The sequence below is a fragment of the Podarcis filfolensis genome (assembly GCF_964270895.1).
Source record: "Podarcis filfolensis genome assembly, chromosome: 2".
Taxonomy (NCBI): Eukaryota; Metazoa; Chordata; class Lepidosauria; order Squamata; family Lacertidae; genus Podarcis; species Podarcis filfolensis.
Genome location: NC_139605.1, coordinates 32,797,908 through 32,817,696, shown reverse-complemented (window position 1 = coordinate 32,817,696; position 19,789 = coordinate 32,797,908). Strand labels below are relative to the sequence as shown.

At 41.0% G+C, this 19,789-nt stretch overlaps 1 protein-coding gene and 1 long non-coding RNA gene across 16 annotated transcripts in view; one reads left to right on the top strand and one right to left on the bottom strand.

Annotated features, from left to right (window-relative positions):
• The window catches only part of LOC310756452 (contactin-4), a 536,818-nt gene that overhangs the window by 65,471 nt on the left and 451,558 nt on the right, over positions 1-19,789 (bottom strand). For all 15 annotated transcript variants that reach the window (XM_083600569.1, XM_083600561.1, XM_083600560.1 and 12 more), the window contains one exon: positions 1,274-1,401. In XM_083600569.1, the coding sequence (XP_083456695.1) occupies positions 1,274-1,401 (128 nt within the window). The remainder of the gene's footprint in view (positions 1-1,273; positions 1,402-19,789) is intronic.
• LOC310757494 lies at positions 9,673-19,434 on the top strand. The gene is made up of 3 exons (XR_014545266.1): positions 9,673-9,728; positions 18,018-18,152; positions 19,371-19,434. It is a non-coding gene; the product is annotated as an uncharacterized lncRNA (long non-coding RNA).

The window sequence follows — 19,789 nt, the reverse complement described above, 5'->3', positions numbered from 1 at the left end:
TGTCATATATACAAAACTCCAACTTTTTCAACTCAGACATACTACTGAGCAAACCGTAAATAAGTATGAAATACTACACTCAAATACCTCATTTGAAACTTCCCTGACCAACCCAATCCAGAAAAATCCTAATCAGTAACATATACCCACCCCTCTCTAAAATCAAACCGACCCGTATTCAACCAACATATGAAAACAGGAAAAAGGTCCATCAGGCTTAAACCTCACTATCCAACCAAGAGAATGAACACGACTATTCAGTAATATACCAAAAATATTAATGAGTACCAGCCTTAAAGAAAACATTTTCATGTTTAACAATGGTATAGCACTGCCCAGACTGCTGAATATACAAGAATGATATGGTTTGCTGGAGATGCATTAAAATTAAAGCCTGATTTTCTTCACATTTTGGGGGCAAGTGTGTCAAAATAAACTATTTATGAAACACTATGCTCAACATAGTGTTGCTCTGGTCCATGGCGTCACGAAGAGTGAGACACGACTAAAAGACTAAACAACAACAACAAATGCTCAACATAATCTAAGAAAATACCAGATACTTTATCCAATGCTCACCTCTGTATCTTAAAGCCAGAAGAAAGGAACAAGGACCTACACTTAGTCACATCTTTCTTGACCAGTGCAATAATCCATATAGCTTGGATTCATGCTAAATTTGGTGTTCTCTAAGTCTTATCTGCCAATGAAAAACTGTTAGTCTAAACACATCTGGCTGCAGATATTGGCTTTGGACAATGTTTGTTTCATACGGTACCATGTCACTTCATTTAACTGATTTGTATATCCACATTATTATTACTATATTATTATTATTATTATTATTATTATTATTATTATTATTATTATTATTTCTATACTGCCCTATACCCGAAGGTCACATGTAATCAGTTTGTTGATGAATATATCAGTTTGGAAATGAATATATTGCCTATTGTGATATGTTATTGTTTTAAAGCTGGTTTATGTATGCAAAAAATGCATATTTATTTCAGAGGTTACCTTGACTTTTTATTTTATCTGTATAGTGTTGGTCAATGAACATATTCTATTTGTTCTTGATTACTCAGTAGCAAGTTCCAATGAGTTCAATGGGGTTTTCTCCCAGAGAAGTGGCCTTAGATTCTGGCCTAAATTGCACTTTTTTACAGCAACAGATGCTTCATATTTAAAAATTCACAAGATCTAAAACAGAAGAGATCTGCCCCATTAGAACTGAAGAATCAGAAATGTGTTGGGAGAAATGTGTTACCTTTTACCACCAGGTTTCCAGTGCTGCTGGCTGCCCCAAAATGATTTGTTGCTATACATGTGTAGCTTCCTGCATCAGCTTTAGTAACATTGGTAATCTTCAGAGTTCCATCTTCCAAAATAGCGTGTCTGAAAAACAATGGAGAGATGCAGGTGAAGAAGAAGAAGAAGAAGAAGAAGAAGAAGAAGAAGAAGAAGAGGTATTGCAACACTCAACATTTATTATTTACATCTCAGGGGGTTGGATTGGATGACTATTGGGTTCCTTCCAACTCTATGATTCTATGAATACAAACACTTGATAAACCACTGTAAGTTACAATAGAAGTTGACTTGAGAGACTATTAAGGAGGCAGAAATACATTAATCCAACAGAGACAAATTCCATGAGTTCTCAGTGACCCTGGACTTAATACTGAGCGGTGCTCAGGGCCTGGTGCAAGAAGTAAGTGTTGTCAAGTCAATTGGGAGCAGTGACCGTATCGCTATGAAACCAGATGTACATGTAAATGGCCAATGGCCAAGAAAACTCCAACACAGTCACATTTCCCTTCAAAAGACCCCAAATGAGGGGATTGGTAAAAAGGAAGCTGAAAGGCATAGCCAAGAATGTCAGATTGCTCCGAAATGCTTGGAATTTGTTTGAAAACACAATTATTATAAACTCATCTGGAGTGTATAGCGCAGATCAGGAAGGCCAAGAACATAGGCATCCAGCAGAGTCAAGGAAGCTTTGGAAGAAGAAGAAATAGAAGAGGTTGGATCTGATATCCCGCTTTATCACTACCCTAAGGAGTCTCAAAGCGGCTAACATTCTCCTTTCCCTTCCTCCCCCACAACAAACACTCTGTGAGGTGAGTGGGGCTGAGAGACTTCAGAGAAGTGTGACTAGCCCAAGGTCACCCAGCAGCTGCATGTGGAGGAGCGGAGACGCGAACCCGGTTCCCCAGATTACAAGTCTACAGCTCTTAACCACTACACCACACTGGCTCTCTGGAAAGAGATAGTGGTGGTGGTGGGGAGAATGAAGGAGAGAGAATACCCCTCACCTCCTTCAAACCTCCAACTTCTTAGAGGGAAATTGAAGGCATGCTTTTCTACCCTATCAGCAGAGGTGTAAGGGGGATGGGGGGTGAGCAATACAAGCAGGGGCAAAAGCCCCTAGTTCACACACACACACACACACACACACACACACAAACACACACAGAGAGAGAGAGAGAGAGAGAGAGAGATTGCTTAAATTAGAATAAGTTTCTTTTGTTTTACAGAGTTCACTTGCCTGAAGAGAACAATAACCAAAGACTGCTGCTGCACAATCTCCATTATTCTCAACCACAGAGTTCTATAAGTTCCGCTGACATGCACAATCACAGCCATGGGTGTTTCGGACATAACACATCAGTATAGTGACTGAAGAATGAGCTGCATGAACATAAATGGCACTCTCTTACATGTAGTGAGATGAATCAATATGTAAATGATTTGTTGATAAAAAGTGGCATACAAATACTTGAAATAAATAAGGAAATAAACACTATCCAAACTTCAGCATTTTGATGACATCTGTCAAAAAATAATAATTTTGTTTTACCCAGGTTTTATTTTAAATACTTCCTGGCTTGTCTTTTTCTCCAGCACCCAAACGTCCTTGCATTTTCTGCGTTTTTTACTTTGTAGTGTAATGTTAGGCTGCTGATCACTTGAAAGGATTTGAGGATTTCCAATTCCAAGGAAGTGATGCTGGTAATTCTGGTATCAGCTCTCTGAGCCTCAAGGGGTTAGCATTACTTTACAGAATACAAATCTGTGCTGCTCGCATCTGTGAACTTGAGGTGTGAAGCTAGCTCTCTATAGCGAGTGGATGTCAGGAGGTATCTTGTGGCAGATATTAAAACTGTGAACAGGCAACCAAATCGTTTCATGAATCTGTGCAACCAAATTCTAGAACCACCATTCCTTTCAGTAATCTTCTTCATTTCATCCAAAGGATTTGCAATAAAACTGACAAATACCTGCTTAAGACAGCTGCAGGTTTTTGTGAAAATAAATATACCAGAGCCTTAATTTTCCTCTTTGAACTGTGACTCACTGATGAAAGGGATTCAGGGCGACTAATCTAACCATTCGTTTCTGCTGAAGGTGCCTTTTTTCTTTTTCTTTTTTAAGCCATACTTATATTTTGAAGCTGTTGGGGCAGATGTTAACATAAGTAATTATTCTAGCACTTTGAAATTTGTTAAAAGGGTGCTCAGGAAATAGGAATGACTTGAACTTGTTTGTGTTGCCTCAAAAATTTCCTTTGTAAATGTTAAAACAGGGGGAAAGGCCCTTTGAGGCTACTGAATTGCTAATTGGGTTGAAAGACAATGTCCCTTGATCAGCCATGCCAAGTGGCATTATGGGAAACGTTTTGTTTGAAGGTGAGAAGTTCAAACAAATTAAGTATTTTCCATCTTACTGAGAATCAAATATGTTTCAACTGACAGATTACATAAGGAATTTCAGTGGGTCAGAGTTTGTTGGATAATCTCAAACTGGTCCTAATGGATGAACGGGGTTCGCTGAGCAAAAGTGTGCTGCAAGTTTTATCCAAAGATGGTACAATACTATGCTGGTTTAAATAAAAATAGGGCTGTCACCAGATAAAGGAAGTCTTCAACTATAACCCTATGTACATTTACATCTGAGTAGATGTGCACAAACTACATTGTTAGTCAACTGGTAATATGAACCAGCTAATTGAGCAAATCAATAAAATAAAGCTTATCTAGGCTCCATAGTCAAAATGTGTTAACGTTTACTTACGTTAGTCATTAATCTCTGTTGAATATTGTCTGCTAATATCTATGAATTTTGACAATACTTGACATAAACTAAAGATGTAAATCTGCTAATACTACTTGGGCTATCACAAATGAGCTATAACTGGGATGCTTTTTAGTCATACTGTAAGTTTTTATCAGCAAAAGGAGAGCAAGAGATAATTTTACACTGGGAAAAAATAAAGGTGATAAAAGGCATTGCTACGTCCCTATAGAGATAGGTCATCTTATCTTCCATGTATTACATTATCTGCAACATACAGCAGCTGTTGATCTTTGCTGTGAACAGACCCACAGAGATGAAGAACGCATCTGAGTTTAGAGATAAATGGAAACACTCTTTTATTAAAAGTAAAGCTTTTTATGTCTAAGCCTTCAAAAACTGGCGGGCACCTCAGTTCTAGAGATCTGTGTTGCTGAATCTGACTTCGTATAATTATGATTGGTTTCAATTTTAAAAACATAAACACTTCAAAAACACTTCCTTTAGACTGCTGAGCAAAGGAACTGTTTTCGTCTTTGAAAAATGTAATGCATCAAAGCATTTGTTGATGGTTCATCACTTTCTGTTTTGCCATTTGCAAAATGGAATACACAAAGCATCTGTAGAGGTTGGTCAGTCGGTAATGTAAATGGTAAGATGACTTGGCGTTAGGATTTATCATCCATAAGTATCTACACAAATGATTCAATGAAGCAATCCTAAAGTTGGGTCAGTGATTCACCTCACCCATAAACTTCCATAGATCTATAAAGACGACTTTCACGCCGTGCTTTTAAATTTAAATTGACTTTGATCTATTCTTGCTTGTCTTTGACCTATGATTCACTTTCAAAAATTTTACTTCGACCTGTTTACTGCAAGTGCGCAGCTACCAGCAGAATGTTAAAAATAAAAAACCTTAAGTATATAATAAGAAGGTTTTTTTGAAGAACACAAATCCACCTGAGGGACAGCTAGTCTTTTCTTGTAGACAAGGACGGGTCTAGCCACAGTTAGGCATTCTTTGGTGACATTCAGACTGGACTACTTGGTTATGGGTTTGGGTGGTGGTGGTCAGTTTGAGTGATACCTGTTATTCCCTTCCAAACCTGTGTATGGGAGGCTAGAATCTATAGGAGGAAGTTTGCTGAACCAGTCAAGCCTGTTAATGGCTATTAGCAACTCAGCTAAACACCCGTCATACACATCTTAAAACAGTAAGCTCCATTTCCATAGAGACAAATGAGTTGGCCATTTCTCATCTCACCTGGCTAGATGCCATATCATCCTAGGATGGAACAGCCAAGGTGTATAGCAGAGTTGTGTGTATGAGCTGGACTGATGCTAGAAGTTGGATACACAGAGACATGTCTGCTCTATGCTAGACCCGAGGGTGTGAGGTTGAGGTTTCCCTAGAAATTCAATGAAAAAGCAAGATCTGTTGAGGTGTTAATACTGTGAGCTGAAGCTGTATGTATATGTATATATACATACACAGCACAGTCTCCATCAGAGGCATAGCATGGAGGGAGTCCATGGGGACTGTGGCCCCAGAGGCAATTTTGTGAGGGGGCACAAACAGGCTCCTTCATCGGAGCCTGGTTCCAAGCGAGAAGGAGCTGTGTCTTGACTGGGTGCTCGTGCCTGGTCACAGCTCCACCCCCGAGTCAGGACTGACCTAGGGGAGAAGAGCAGAAGAATGGGTGGCAATGCCACCGCCCAACCTCCTTGGCCACAGTGTACCTCACACCTGGCCACAGCAGCTCCACCACTGGATCACATCTGACCTGGCGGCAGAGAGCAGCTCTCTTTGGCTGTGGCGAGGCATGCCTGGCTGCAGAAGCTCTGCCGCCAGATCAGGTTTCACCCAGTCAAGGAGAGTGGGCAGCAGCTTCCCCACCCCTCTCCTCCTCTGGACTGTGGTACCCGAGAGGGCACCCTCCCCCCCCTTGGGTGTGCACTCCATGCATCTGCCCTGGGCAGCACAGGCATATGCTTTGCTGCTGGTCTACTTTGATCTTTGTTCCAAGGAAACTGAACCTCAGTAAGTGCAGGCATCCTTGGAATCTCCTGTTGCTCAAATGCTGCGTGTCAGGGAACTGCCAGCTAGAGGCGGAGGCAAGGCTCCAAAGCGATGCTGGAGAAGGGCCCAGCAGGGAGAGAGGCAGCTCATCGGCTGGGGAAGGAAATCAGCGTAACACCAGGGATAAAGGGGGGCAGATGGGGGAAGCGGAGAGGGGGCTCCAGGACTCCTCGCCGGAGACCAGCGGGGAGAGCACGGGTCCTCCGCTGCCCACACCCACCCTGCGCAGAAGACTTCCACGCAGGGAGAGTAGGCGGAGACTTGGCATCAAAGAACTTCTTTGCTGGAAGAGGTTCAAGAAACGCCCACTGACGGATACTGCTAGCGACTGAAACAGCCACGAAGTGAAGGGCTGTCCAGACAGAAAAGGTTTAACCAGGCAACCTAGCCAGGAGTGGTGGTAACTTACGCACGAGCAACCCCTATAACCATTACACTGTGGTTGCACAAGACACAACTCTATGTAGCACTCCTTTAGAAAGTTATCAGAAGCTACATAATGTGGCCACCTGAACTTTGATCGGGGTCAACCACAGGGAACATATGTCAGTTTTGAAAAAACTTCATTAGCTTCGAGGTGGTTTCTGGGCCTAAATCAGGTTTGATCTTTAAAGTCCTAAACCTGTTGGGAATTCTATTCCTCCCGCGCTGCAGATGTGTGGGATTGTTACATGTCACATGTCTGTTTACATTCCAGCACAGATTTTTGGAGTCTTGTGAGCAGTACATCCGCTCTGTATTGCTTTTGTGTTCTCTCTCTCTGAGAAGAACAACAAGGAGAGAAGCCATGTTTTCTTCGTCCTGATTTATGTACAATAAACGTAGCCTAGTATCCAAGCCTGGAACCAGATCTGTTGTGTGTTTACTCTGCTGAGTAACGTGTGCTCATGCACAAAAGCATGAGTCACAGACGCACATCGGAGGAGGATGACTGATGGATCTCCGCAGCGGCAAGGCTAGAAGGGAGATGCTCCAGTTGGGGCTTGTCCAGCTGGCTTTCCATCCCACGGTTCCGAAAAAACCATCTGGGCCTAGGGTATCTTAAGAATTGCCTTTATCCATATATGAGTATCTATAATTTAAGACAGGGGTGGGCTATCTGTGGCCCTCTAGATGATCAAAGGTCAGGAATGATGGGAGGTATAGGGTAGAATTTGATGTAACGATAAGTGGGGTGTGCTTGCATGGAATGAGGTCTGCTCACACAGTGAGACTTTCCCCCCCTCTCCTCCCCACTTGTGTGTCCCCTGTGCACCCTAAACCCAATATGGAGGTTCCCCCAACACTCTGGAGCAGTTTTAGGGGGTGCAGGGGCATGCAGGTGGAACAGAGATCTGTGTAAGCAGATCTCATTTTGTGCATGCAACAATGTACTACCTATAGTCAAACAACAAAACTCCAGCATTGATTTAAAGATCTTCTTAGAGCTTCTGCTCTGGGTTCCACAGCCATCAGATAACCTAGAACAGAACCATTTTGACAGCAGCACCAAAACTGTGGAGCTCTCTCCTAGTAGAAGTTTGCTCCACTTCTAGTTTTCAAATAGTTGATTAAGGCAACCCTTAATTTATTACTGTTTTTGGATGCAAGGTTTGCAATCCACCTTGAAGACCTATTATATCAAAAAGCAAGCAGCACCCGTTCCACAGTCTAGCATCTCCATCCTATAGCTTTCTCCGTAAGCCAAAGACTAACCTCTTTACTCTTCAAGAATTTTGTGGGAGTTTTGCTGGCTTTATAGTGTTCTGTTCTGTCTGCAACAGTTTTACCCTATTTTATAACTGACTGTTTCATCTGCTTTTTATAAGTGTACAGTATATTATGTCATTGCAACCCAGCTTGGTTTCGTATGGTGAAGGGGAGGTTAAGAATTTGTCTAAATAAATAAATAAATGAGGTAAAATTATTTTAACAAATACCGGTAAATTGAAGCACCATTCAAACACCATATTTATAATAGTGCAAAAAATAATTGTGCTATAAATGTGCAAATTAGTGCTGAAATAATTTGTAAATGCTACTTCCTTCGTAAGTTATAAAAGTAAGCATCCCTTATAAAAATTAGCTCTGTGTGATAGCACTGCATATGTTAGTAAGTGCAACATCTGTTGTCACCTGGACTGATAAATGCTAATGGGTATTCTTCTGCCAACATCAGAACTATATCGTGTAAGTCTGCAATCTTGTAAATTTGCCTTCAACCAGATTAGAAATAGTCTTATTTCTGTCATCTGAATTCGGAACACATGTACTTGGATAGATGTTCCTAACATCTAATGACAGCATCCTGGTGACTCAGACCCAAGGGCGATGGAGAGAGATATATAGAATTTATAGAACTTTGGGGTGGCTTAGAAGCAGATACATCACATTTAACTCACACAAACGGTTTTCTTCAGTGAAATTGCCCATTCTACTTTGCAGAGGGAAAGCGGGGAGGGAGAGCTCATCCAATTCATTCTCCTCCCTCCCCTGAGAATGGTACTTTCTCACAGGTAATGGTGGAGGAAATTCAATGCAACTAGCAAACTCCAGATGAGAGTGAGAGGCTAGAAGAAAGCTGGATCTGAACAGGGCATTCTCATTTTTATTCCCTCTATCTCTCTCTTATGAACCCGCAAACAATTCAGGTTTCTGCTGGAAGGAGAATGGCAGATGCCAAGTTTTTTTGTGGGGGAGAAACCTAGAAATTGGTATATGGCTTAAAGTATAAGTCTCTTATACTTCGAGCCTGGATAAATACCCACCGTCTATTACACAATGGTCTGGGGACTGTAGCTACATTCAAACATGTTTCATAAAGGTATCAATTGTGTGTGGATACCTATTTGGACGTCTGGAGGACTTATATTAACTTATATGTTTAATTTAAGATTTGTGTACTGATGGTCACTGTATCTGCAATGTGAACTGATGGTGGCTTATTTTTATTACTATTATTTGTATATCTAACAACATCTGGAAGGACACTGCGGCCTACATCTCCAGAAGGAAACATTATTGTGCTGAAGCTAAATATCAGCAACATAATAAATTATGCTGCTACCTACTTGATATTATGAACACATCAATTTGCTAGCTGCAAGCAGATCTTACAGATTCTGATTGTTGATTAAGCATACAAGTCAGAAATATTTCATGCTTAGCTAAGCATTTAAAAAAAAAAAAATCCCAGGAAAGCTTCTTAATGTTTTCTTTCATGGGTAGCAAGGTATCTTAAAGCAAAAAGTTAAAGAAATGCCATCTATAAGCTTTTCGGCAACAGCTTATATAACAAGATGTTGAAAAGGGGGTGCACTGAGTATCTACCAATAAAAAAATCTGTATTCTGCGAGAAAACACAGTTTAGCGGTACTTGCCGATATAATGGTCTTTACAGCTGTTTACCATTGATACCATTTGCTGTTTCTTTAAAAAGACACATAAGCATAATATGGGGAAATGTCAATGTTTAACAGATCATTTCGTGCAATCTCTACAGATAATGGACAGGTTTTTTTTTTCTACTACAGAAGCTGATTCAGTGACTGGCAAACAATCTGGAGACAGCTGTGAAATCAACCAGGTAATATGCTCTAATGACTAATACGTCTGCAGGAGCTGATGAAACTTTTTTTGCTCAAGAGATTAATCTTGAATGAAAGTAAATGCTTTATAATGACAAATATTTAAGGGAAGTGGAGAATGAAAGATGCAATTCTAATTATTATAAAGAAATTACCAGTGATTTAGGGAGTAATAAATCTAAGCCTTTTGTTCACTTTAAATATTACCTGTGCGCAAGAATTGTACTCGTGCTTTCCAACACTGGATTGAGATTAGGTACATAGTGCCCAGCACATGAAATCAATACAGGCTGAATCCAAATGTGGTCTTTATCAGTATTACATAATGATGATGATACTACAGAATGTCATCAATTATCAGGGGAAATCGTGGGTGGTATTCAGCTTAGTTTTAATGACATTATACCCATTGAAATTAATGTACCGTATTTTTCGCCCTATAGGATGCACCGTCCCATAAGGCGCACCTAGTTTTTTGGGGGGAAATAAAGGGGAAAAAATTATTTCCCCCCCAGGCGCGGGGCTGGGGCGGGGGAGGCCCGAGCTTCCCCTTACCCCAGCCCCCAAACAGGCAGCTCTCTGCAAGCCGTGGGAGCCCAGCGCTGGCTCCCGCTGCTTGCGGAGAGGTCCGCGAAGCCTGGGCGCGCTGATCTCAGCGCGTGCAGGCTTCAGCATGCAGGCAACTCTCCGCAAGCAGCGGGAGCGCTCCCGCTGCTTGCGGAGAGGTCCGCGAAGCCTGGAGAGCGAGAGGGGTCGGTGCCCACCGACCCCTCTCGCTCTCCAGGCTTCAGCGAAAGCCTGCATTCGCCCCATAGGACGCACACACATTTCCCTTTCATTTTTGGAGGGGAAAAAGTGCGTCCTATAGGGCGAAAAATACGGTATCTGAGTAATATTAAATTGAATACAACCCCACATGTAACATCTTGGTACCTGAAAGTATTTCAGGGCATGCTTGTCCTAAGTCAGGCATAGGCAAACTCGGCTCTCCAGATGTTTTGGGACTACAACTCCCATCATCCCTGACCACTGGCCCTGTTAGCTAGGGATGATGGGAGTTGTCATCCCAAAACATCTGGAGGGCCGAGTTTGCCTATGCCTGTCCTAAGTTAATAATAATAATAATAATAATAATAATAATAATAATAATAATAATTTATTATTTGTACCCCGCCCATCTGGCTGGGTTTCCCCAGCCACTCTGGGCGGCTTCCACAAAGACCAAAAATATACTAATATGTCATACATTAAAAACTTCCCTGAACAGGGCTACCTTAAGATGTCTTCTGAATGTCAGGTAGTTGTTTATCTCTTTGACATCTGATGGGAGGGCGTTCCACAGGGCGGGCGCCACTACCGAGAAGGCCCTCTGCCTGGTTCCCTGTAGCTTTGCTTCTCGCAATGAGGGAACTGCCAGAAGGCACTCGGCGCTGGACCTCAGCGTCCGGGCAGAAGACGCTCCTTCAGGTATACTGGGCCGAGGCCGTTTAGGGCTTTAAAGGTCAACACCAACACTTTGAATTGTGCTCAGAAAGTTTATCCCATCTAACTGTTTCCCCTCCTTTAAAGTAATTGGGTCTCTAAGGAAGTATACAGGTCTGTCATGGAACCAGCTGCACTTTACTGATTTACACACAACTGATTCTAAAATCCATAGAAATGACTGATAATAAAAAAACAGCAAAAATATTTTCAGAACATCTAGAACTTAAACTGAACTCTTGTCTGCATTCTGCTGCAGCTGCTACTTACTATAAGAATAGCCTCCCCCTTTACTTCACTCTGTTCATGCACCTTAGTGCAGAAAGATCTGGATTTTAAACTTCAAGCAGAATCTCATGTTGTAACTGCAATGCAATAAAATGTACTAGCCAACCACTCGTCCACCCCTCAGAAAGCAACACTAAACAATGATACACAGTACAAAATTTAAGAAGTGATTATGTAGATTATTCATATTGACTCCAAGAGAGGCAGCCATGACTTTCCAGTCAGGAATCTTCCTTCTTATGGAAATCCCCTGCATCAAGGGTTCATATGGGAAAGACCATATCCCCTCCTATTAATCTGCCTGTGTTTCGGGATCTTGGAGGGGAGGCCCTTCTCTGAGTCCCACTGCACTCACAGGCAGAGGTGCCGTCTTCTCAAGAAGATTGAGGGGGCCTGATGTGACGGCCTGACATCACATGCGCAACATTAGCCATTCTCATTTTCATCTCCACTCTGCCTTGAGTCCCATCAGGGCAAATAGTGGTGTGTCTGGGCTATCAACTGTAACAGGTGTGCTTGCCTGTTAGATAAAGCAGTTCCAGACATTTATGCAGGAGTTCTATTGAGATAATGGGCTTATTCCTTGGTATGCGGGTACAGACAGGACTGCAGCCCAAATTCTAGCCACAGTTCTACCTTCTTACCCACTTAGCAAGTGATCCTCACTTTGGAACTGACATCATATTACCAGTTATGTCGGAAGAGCACTGTAGATCACAAATGTGTGTGCAGCTTCTACTTCATTTTCAAGTGTCCTGGATTGAAATGAATAGGCTTATTATGTGCAAAACTGAAACATGGCTCCCATGTCTGCAAGCAAACAAAAAACACCTTCCATGGTGATATCTGGCGATCAGGAAGCATGCACATTTTGCTATGCCTTCGCTTTGGAAATAAGCCCTTCCTCTCCTGAACACCCCCTCCCCCAAACACACACACACACACACACACACACACACACACACACACACACTTCATCCATTTCAGAAAGGGATGGGATTAATTTTGAAATAGGATACAAAAATATAATTATTATAGGGGGATCCACTTTCACAAGGAATGATCATAAATGACAATCTAAAGGGAAGAACTGACCTTGTATAATTAGGAACTGTGAGTCACAATCACTCGGAAGAGCGATTCAATTTTATAAGATGTAAATTGCTTAGAAAACTCAGAGGTGGATGGAATCCTGTGTGATTGGAAGGAAGGTGGCTCTGGGAATGCACCACATCCACAGGAGAAGAACAAAGTTAAAATAAAATGAAACTTCAGGAGGTCTTTATAATTGGCAATCACACTGAGCTGCATTTAGCCTATTGCATTTGAAAAATGGGCAATTAGATTTTTTCGTCTCACTAGTTCATAGCTAATTCTTAATATTAATCTCATACAGAATGTTAAATGTACTTCATTCAAAGAAGCAAATTGCTGCCTACAACCTATTTCCAATATTCTCACCAGGGACCTTATAACCAAGTCTGAGATAGGCACACGCTAGGTTTTGGGCAGGTTACAAATGCTAAGAAGTACCAGAAAAGAAAACGCACAATTTGTTCTACTAAAAGTGTACTTCTTTCAGCTACTTCTTTTGCTTTAAGAGTTGTCCAAGTGAATATGCTCCATAATAGTGTTTATTAACATTTGTGTACACAGGAACGCTATGCTTGATCTTCATTTGAACTTTCCCCCTAAAGTACAATTTCACGTCTTCAAGGCAAGCGTGAAACTGATGGAACATCATCTTGAAAGGGCTGAGGGGAAGTATTTATAGTTATTAATGATCTCCCTGTAGTTACAAGATTATTGAGGTCAAACCTGTATAAAAATATCTCTAGGTTACGTAGGAGGAACAACTAACTGCAGGTATATTGTTTTCACAGGCTACTGATAACAAAGGTAAAAAAACAAACAGGTCAAATGACACTGGGAACCCCAAAGGAAAATAAGTGGATACTGTTAAGGGGTGGGGAACATATAGCAGCCCTGTTGTCTTTGTTTAGGCAATTCAAGGAACAAATGAAAATAAATTCATTTCGCGGAAACTGACTCTTTAAGTGCCCTTTCATTGACCACTGTTGTCATGTCCAAACTTTGTCCAACAGTCCATAAGGCCAAGACCTTACAAAGTAGATATTGTTGCCATTATCCCTACAGGATTTATCTATGCGGTTCTTCCTTCACTTTTCTCCAGAAACTGAGACAGAAAAACAGTAATTTTGAGACATAGTGCTGCTAACGGCCTGGAACAGAGATCAGAGCTTTGCAAACAAGACCCCTGGAAACTACCTAGCATGACACCCCCACCTATCAGTGTCATAAACCTCAGCAGTGTTTCTGGTTATAAACTTCAACACTGGGGAGATTAGAAGTCTCTGTGTACACAGGGAGCTTAAAGGTATCGTTATACTCTTTGCCAGCCAGAATTGGCATGAACTCTGAAGACTAAACCAATATCTATAGAGCTACAACTTGGACAAAGTCCTGTGCGAGACACATTTACTTGGCAACAGGAGGATTAACATTTTTATTTTTATTTTTTTGGTTAATCTTAATGACTGCGAAGGGAGAGAGTCCTTAAGCAAAGCCATTTAGGACTTTAAAGGTCATGGCTGACACTTTGAATTGTGTCTGGAAGATCAGATAAGGGGAAATGGAGCAAAGCTGTAAAATATCCTGGCATGATCACACATAGGAACACAGGAAAATAAGAAGCTGACTTACAGTGAGTCAGAACATTGGCCCATCCAACTCTCTCCATCACTTCAGAGAGAGTTCTCTCCCCTGAGAATTGAGAACCTGGGACCTTCTGCAGATAGAAAGCAGATTGCTCTACCATTGAGCTATGGCGCTACCCCAAGCTGCACTGCACTTTTGCATAGATTTTAGATGTCACCCTTCTCAAATCACTTCCACTTCAAAAATGTGCAGAGAAGCACATCTCTGTCATAAAGTGGGGCACATAAAATAACATTTTAGAAGCCTACTTTTGAGTTAAGCACTAGTTCTTTATTTCCTGGTTGTCCCTTGACACTCCTCTTTGCTCGAGCTTTTGGAAAATTTGCTTCTTCTTTGTTCTTCGGCTGACTGTGGTTCCAAACTCAGGCGCAGCAGACATATATATAGCAGGAACATCTGGCCAATGCAAAACTAGGGGACAGCGGAGTATCCCACCCTCCTTTGTGGCCAGCCAGGGGAAATCCCCAACAACCACCTGCACGATGGAGAGACCTTTTGTTCTCTGGAGCCAAGGCTCTGCTATCACAAGCCACAACTGCCTCCCACCCAGAGACTGGGTAAGTGGCCATTATTTATTTATCTCCCAGTATCCAATATCTATGTCTTCTCACCCAAAAACTCATTCCCCCAGCCAGCCAGCCGCAAACGGAAAGTGTATTTCGTGTCATGATCTCAGAATTATCTCGCTCTGGAGTCTATTGAGATTATTTGTTTATTTTAAAAGCCACATCACTGCCTGAAAATGTCAAAGTGGCGTACAACAAGATAAAAGCAAACTACAAAAAGTACGAGTTGTTTTTTAAAAAAGAAATAGAAGCACTCTAAAAATGTAAAATAATAGAACAATTTCTACAGATGTGCAATTAATATTCCATAAATGACTGAGTCACACCTTAGGGAATTTAGATATTATTATGCCTGTTTCTATGCAGGGATAAATGTAACTGGAGGCACAAAGAAGCCAACTGCATTCTTTGGAGTTATAAAGAAAGGCTACAAACACACGATGCCACATAAGCAACAACATTCTAGTTTTGTACGGGTGTTTTAACAACTTTGCCATTGGAAAACAAGTACTTTCAGCAGGTACATACACTCATCACAACTAAAACCTCTGAGAAGCTCAACTAATATATATATATATATATATATATATATATATATATATATATATATTTAGAATGAGAAAAATATAATACAGATTTTTCTGCGTGAATAAAGTGCTGACAGAAACCCATTTAGGCCCATTCTGTGAGATTAGAACATAAGCAGTAAATGCACTCTCAGCTTATTTGTTCTAGCTGATGCTATTTGAATAGAAGCCCAAAGGCACAATCTTTTGAGAAAATAAGATTACCCCCCTCCTTAGTTTCAACTAAAACTGCTCATTGTAAAACAACAAATTACCCACTTCACTAGTAATTGATATTTACACAGATCTTAAATATCTAGAGAGACATTTTAAATCTCTGGAAAACATATACATATGAAAAGTTCATCCAAAACATAAGAGCAGAATTAGAAAAGGTCTTTAGAAATGTCTCTTCCACCATTCCACCTCCCTAACATACTTTTCCTTAAGGCATATAATTATTGCCTAGCATTTAAAACTCATTACGTGAACTTCTCAGAGCTAAGGTTTGAATGTAAATTGATTGCCTTCTTGTTCTAATGAAGTAGAGAGCTCAGAAAAAAAAAATTCACGACATCTCCACAAAATACCTATGATTTACGTCCTCTTTTCCTTTCTACTTGTAAGACTTGTTCACATGAACTTCTGTGTTATTCACACCGTGTTAAGACATTTGCATGTGAACCACAGGTATTCTACTGCCTGGCAAAGATTAATGCAGTAATATTAATATAATAATATTATAATTAATGCAGTAATATTCTTAGGAACACACCTAAGAAAACACAGTCACTATGCAATATCAGAATTTGCTTCCTGGCAACACCCATATCGTTTATCTTGCACTGTGGCAACAATTATATTTGCCTGACTGTCGCTGCTCCTCAGTCCTCAAATCTATGCTAGTGCTGAATGAAGCACCAGAGTAGGCATATAGCTGTGAAAGATTCCTCCCAGATCTCAGGTCATCATTTCATTTTCATATTTCCAGTTCCTGACACTGGTGGAGGAACAGGGGGCAAGGCGGGGGGAGCGCATCGCCCCCGGCACCATCGGGGAGGGGGGTACCATTGCAGCCACCCACTGGACACGCGCCGTGCACCCCTCCCCCGCGCCGGGTGCCATGCCCCCGCGGGCATCACACCACGCCCCCAGGATGCACACCACATCCCCACCTGCTCTCTGCCCCTGGTGCTGGAGCATGCAGCTTTGCCGCTCGTTCCTGAGTGGACTTTTTATTCAGAAATAAAGTCTTTCAGTGGGGGTTACTCCCTAGTAATTATGAACGTTTAAATTTGTTCCTGGTCTAAAATAGTCGAAATAGGTGGCACTCAAGTTATTTAAATACAAGGTAAAGTGCACCATTTCATAAACTTTTCGTCCAAAAACAATTTCAAATGCTACCAGGCGAATACAAACTTCAGACAGCTATTTACATGGTGCCATTAGTCACTCTATCAGGGCAGGATATAATGGTGAAAATCCATGTTATTCATTATTTGACCGTTTCTGTGCCTGAAAGAAATAGCATTATCAAATAAATGCCAGTTGGCTCCGTTATTTAGAGCATGGGTAGGCAAACTAAGGCCTGGGGGCTGGATCCAGCCCAATCACCTTCTAAATCCGGCCCGCAGACGGTCTGGAAATCAGTGTGTTTTTGCATGAGTAGAATGTGTCCTTTTCTTTAGAATGCATCTCTGGGTTATTTGTGGGGCCTGCCTGGTGTTTTTACATGAGTAGAATGTGTGCTTTTATTTAAAATGCATCTCTGGGTTATTTGTGGGGCATAGGAATTTGTTCAATTTTTTTTTCCAAAATATAGTCTGGTCCCCCCAAGGTCTGAGGGACAGTGGACCAGCCCCCTGCTGAAAAAGTTTGCTGACCCCTGATTTAGAGCATAGTGCTGATAACGCCAATGTGGTGGCTCACCATATGGGCCATGTGCATATTCCTGCATTGCAGGGGAACTTCGGGTCCATTCCAACCCTACAAATACTAGGATTTACTTTTTTAAAGAAGAGAATTCATATAGGGCAACGATCCTTTTAGGGACCTTATCTCTCTTCCAAAACTTTATATCTGAAACATCTGTCAGTATAATTCCACTAGCATAGACTAAACTGAATAAATAATGTATTTTTTTTCTGATCGATGTCCTCTTTCACAGAACAATTAATCTGAAACATCTGGAGGGCTGCAAGTTGGGGAATGTTGCATTAGGTTGCCTAATGGATTAGCCCTTTCAGGGAGCTTCAAATGGTCATGTTTACAATTAATGTGCATAGTTATCATGATAGTCCTGGTTACCCAAAACTCCCATTATTATTTTTTTTGGGGGGGGGGAGGAAGTGTACAACGTGCTAAACTGATTTTGATATTGTTGCCATGTGGACTTAGATCTGTAAGCCACACATTCAGACCAAGGGAGCTATTCTATGATGCGGATTATTCGGCCCTGGAAGTTCAAATACGATGGATTCATAGCAGGTGCTTCTTTCAATCTTCTCTGTCTTTTAAGGGGGGGAAATCAGCAACTTGTACTATTGCCTTATAATAACTAAGCAGATGGAAGGAGAATAAAAGAAGGTGTCAGCCCTGAATGGTTGCCTTCAGGTTTTCATTTGTAACTTGTCTCGTTTCAAAACAGTCCAGGTCTATGCAAGAAAACAGCTCTTACATACCATGAAGCATGTCAGCACTACGGTATAATGGGAGAGGCGAGTGAATTCTCATGAAGCTACTGAGAGCATCTAGCATATCTAGGTCAAATCATACCGCAAAGGTACAACATAGGCCTTCTTATATAGAGTCTTTGTATTGTTGCAGGTGTTGCTATTATATGAGTTCAGCTGAGTAGTATACCTTTATAATCTTTGCTGCAAATATAGGGGGTCATTTAAAGCCTTAACAAAGTCAGACAAAGTCAGACTAAGCAGGGATACAAAAGAGGGCAAGTACTAGTAGGGTAAGAACAGAATATGAACAATAACAATGGGAAATACATTTTTCAGACTTTTTTTTTAACCCCCGTTAACACATCTGGCAGGAGACACTGGCTGAGAAGCACTAGGAAACGAGATTCTTTTGAGTGGGTATTTTGAACAGTCGTTTCAAGAAAACAAATTGGCCTACAGAAGAGGAAGCAAGGGTTTCTGATGGCAAAAGAGATACCTGACAGGACACTGTAGGTCTGAACAGAAACTATATGATGTGACGAGGGAAGAGATGAAAAGCCACATTGAGGCAAGAATTAACATGGGCATTCTGTAAATTAAGACAGTCTTTTCACTTGTCTGCACTTATCCAAATACAATTTATCTAAAACTAAGCCCGCTTTAACAATGGTTTTTGCAGTGCCTTGTGTGTGCCAAATATTCACTAAAACAGATTGTTATCATCTGGCATGATCATTGATTTACTGGTTTAAATTTGCCACACGAAAGTCATTTTGAACACAAAGGTGGGCGATTTGGTGTCTTTACAATCTGTGTCCTGTTCACATATGTTTATCCATAAGCCCGTTCTGTCACATGTGTACATTAATATTTGTTCTTTTCGTTGTTAATCTGCACGAATATTTGCATTTAAATTTATATGTTCTAACATAATTTCTCTTAAAATTTGAATTTTGCATTTTAAAATGCATTTTGCACCACCAGCTGCATTGGGACATTCAGGAAGTGCATAAGGCAGTGCAATTTGCACATTAGTCTGGAAGGTGTGCATCAAAATTCACAAAGATCAAATTCCTCAGGCACCCCATTAGAAGATAAGCCCTTTACAAAGGCAGTCAGTGTATAAATCAAAGTGCAGACTACTTGTCCTAAAGAGATAGCTCTAAATCTCTTTATCTTCTGAAAAATCTTCTGAAAGTTAAAAGGGCTGGATCCTCTAAGAGGGCAGACATAGCAACAATTTCCATATATTTTAAAAAGAAAAGAAAGAATTCCTTATAAGAGCTGCTGAAAATAGGATGAACAGAAGTGGGTTTAATTTGCAGAAAAGCAAAATATAGAGGAAGGTCAGCAATGGAAGTATATTTAGAGGAAGATGAGGAGTGGGCACCAACACAGGTATTCTATGTGTTCTTAGCATCATCATATGGAGGGCACCACCATGAAGGTTTCTAAAAGTGAGAGAGAATTTCAAGCACAATTATATGATATTTTGGGTGTATGTATATAATTTTTAAAAACATACAAGACAGGTGAAATATGTAAGCTATGTTGCTGAAAACACTGATCACATGCTGACAAGATTGAATTTGAACTAAATTTTAAAAGGCCATGTGAAGTTGTCAGAATTTGGAAGAGACTAAAGAATTAAGTTGTGTGTGTGTGTGTGTGGAGAATGATGGGAGACATTGTGTCAATAGAAAAATGGGAGATATGCAAACTGGATGTTCAGGGCTAGAAGGAA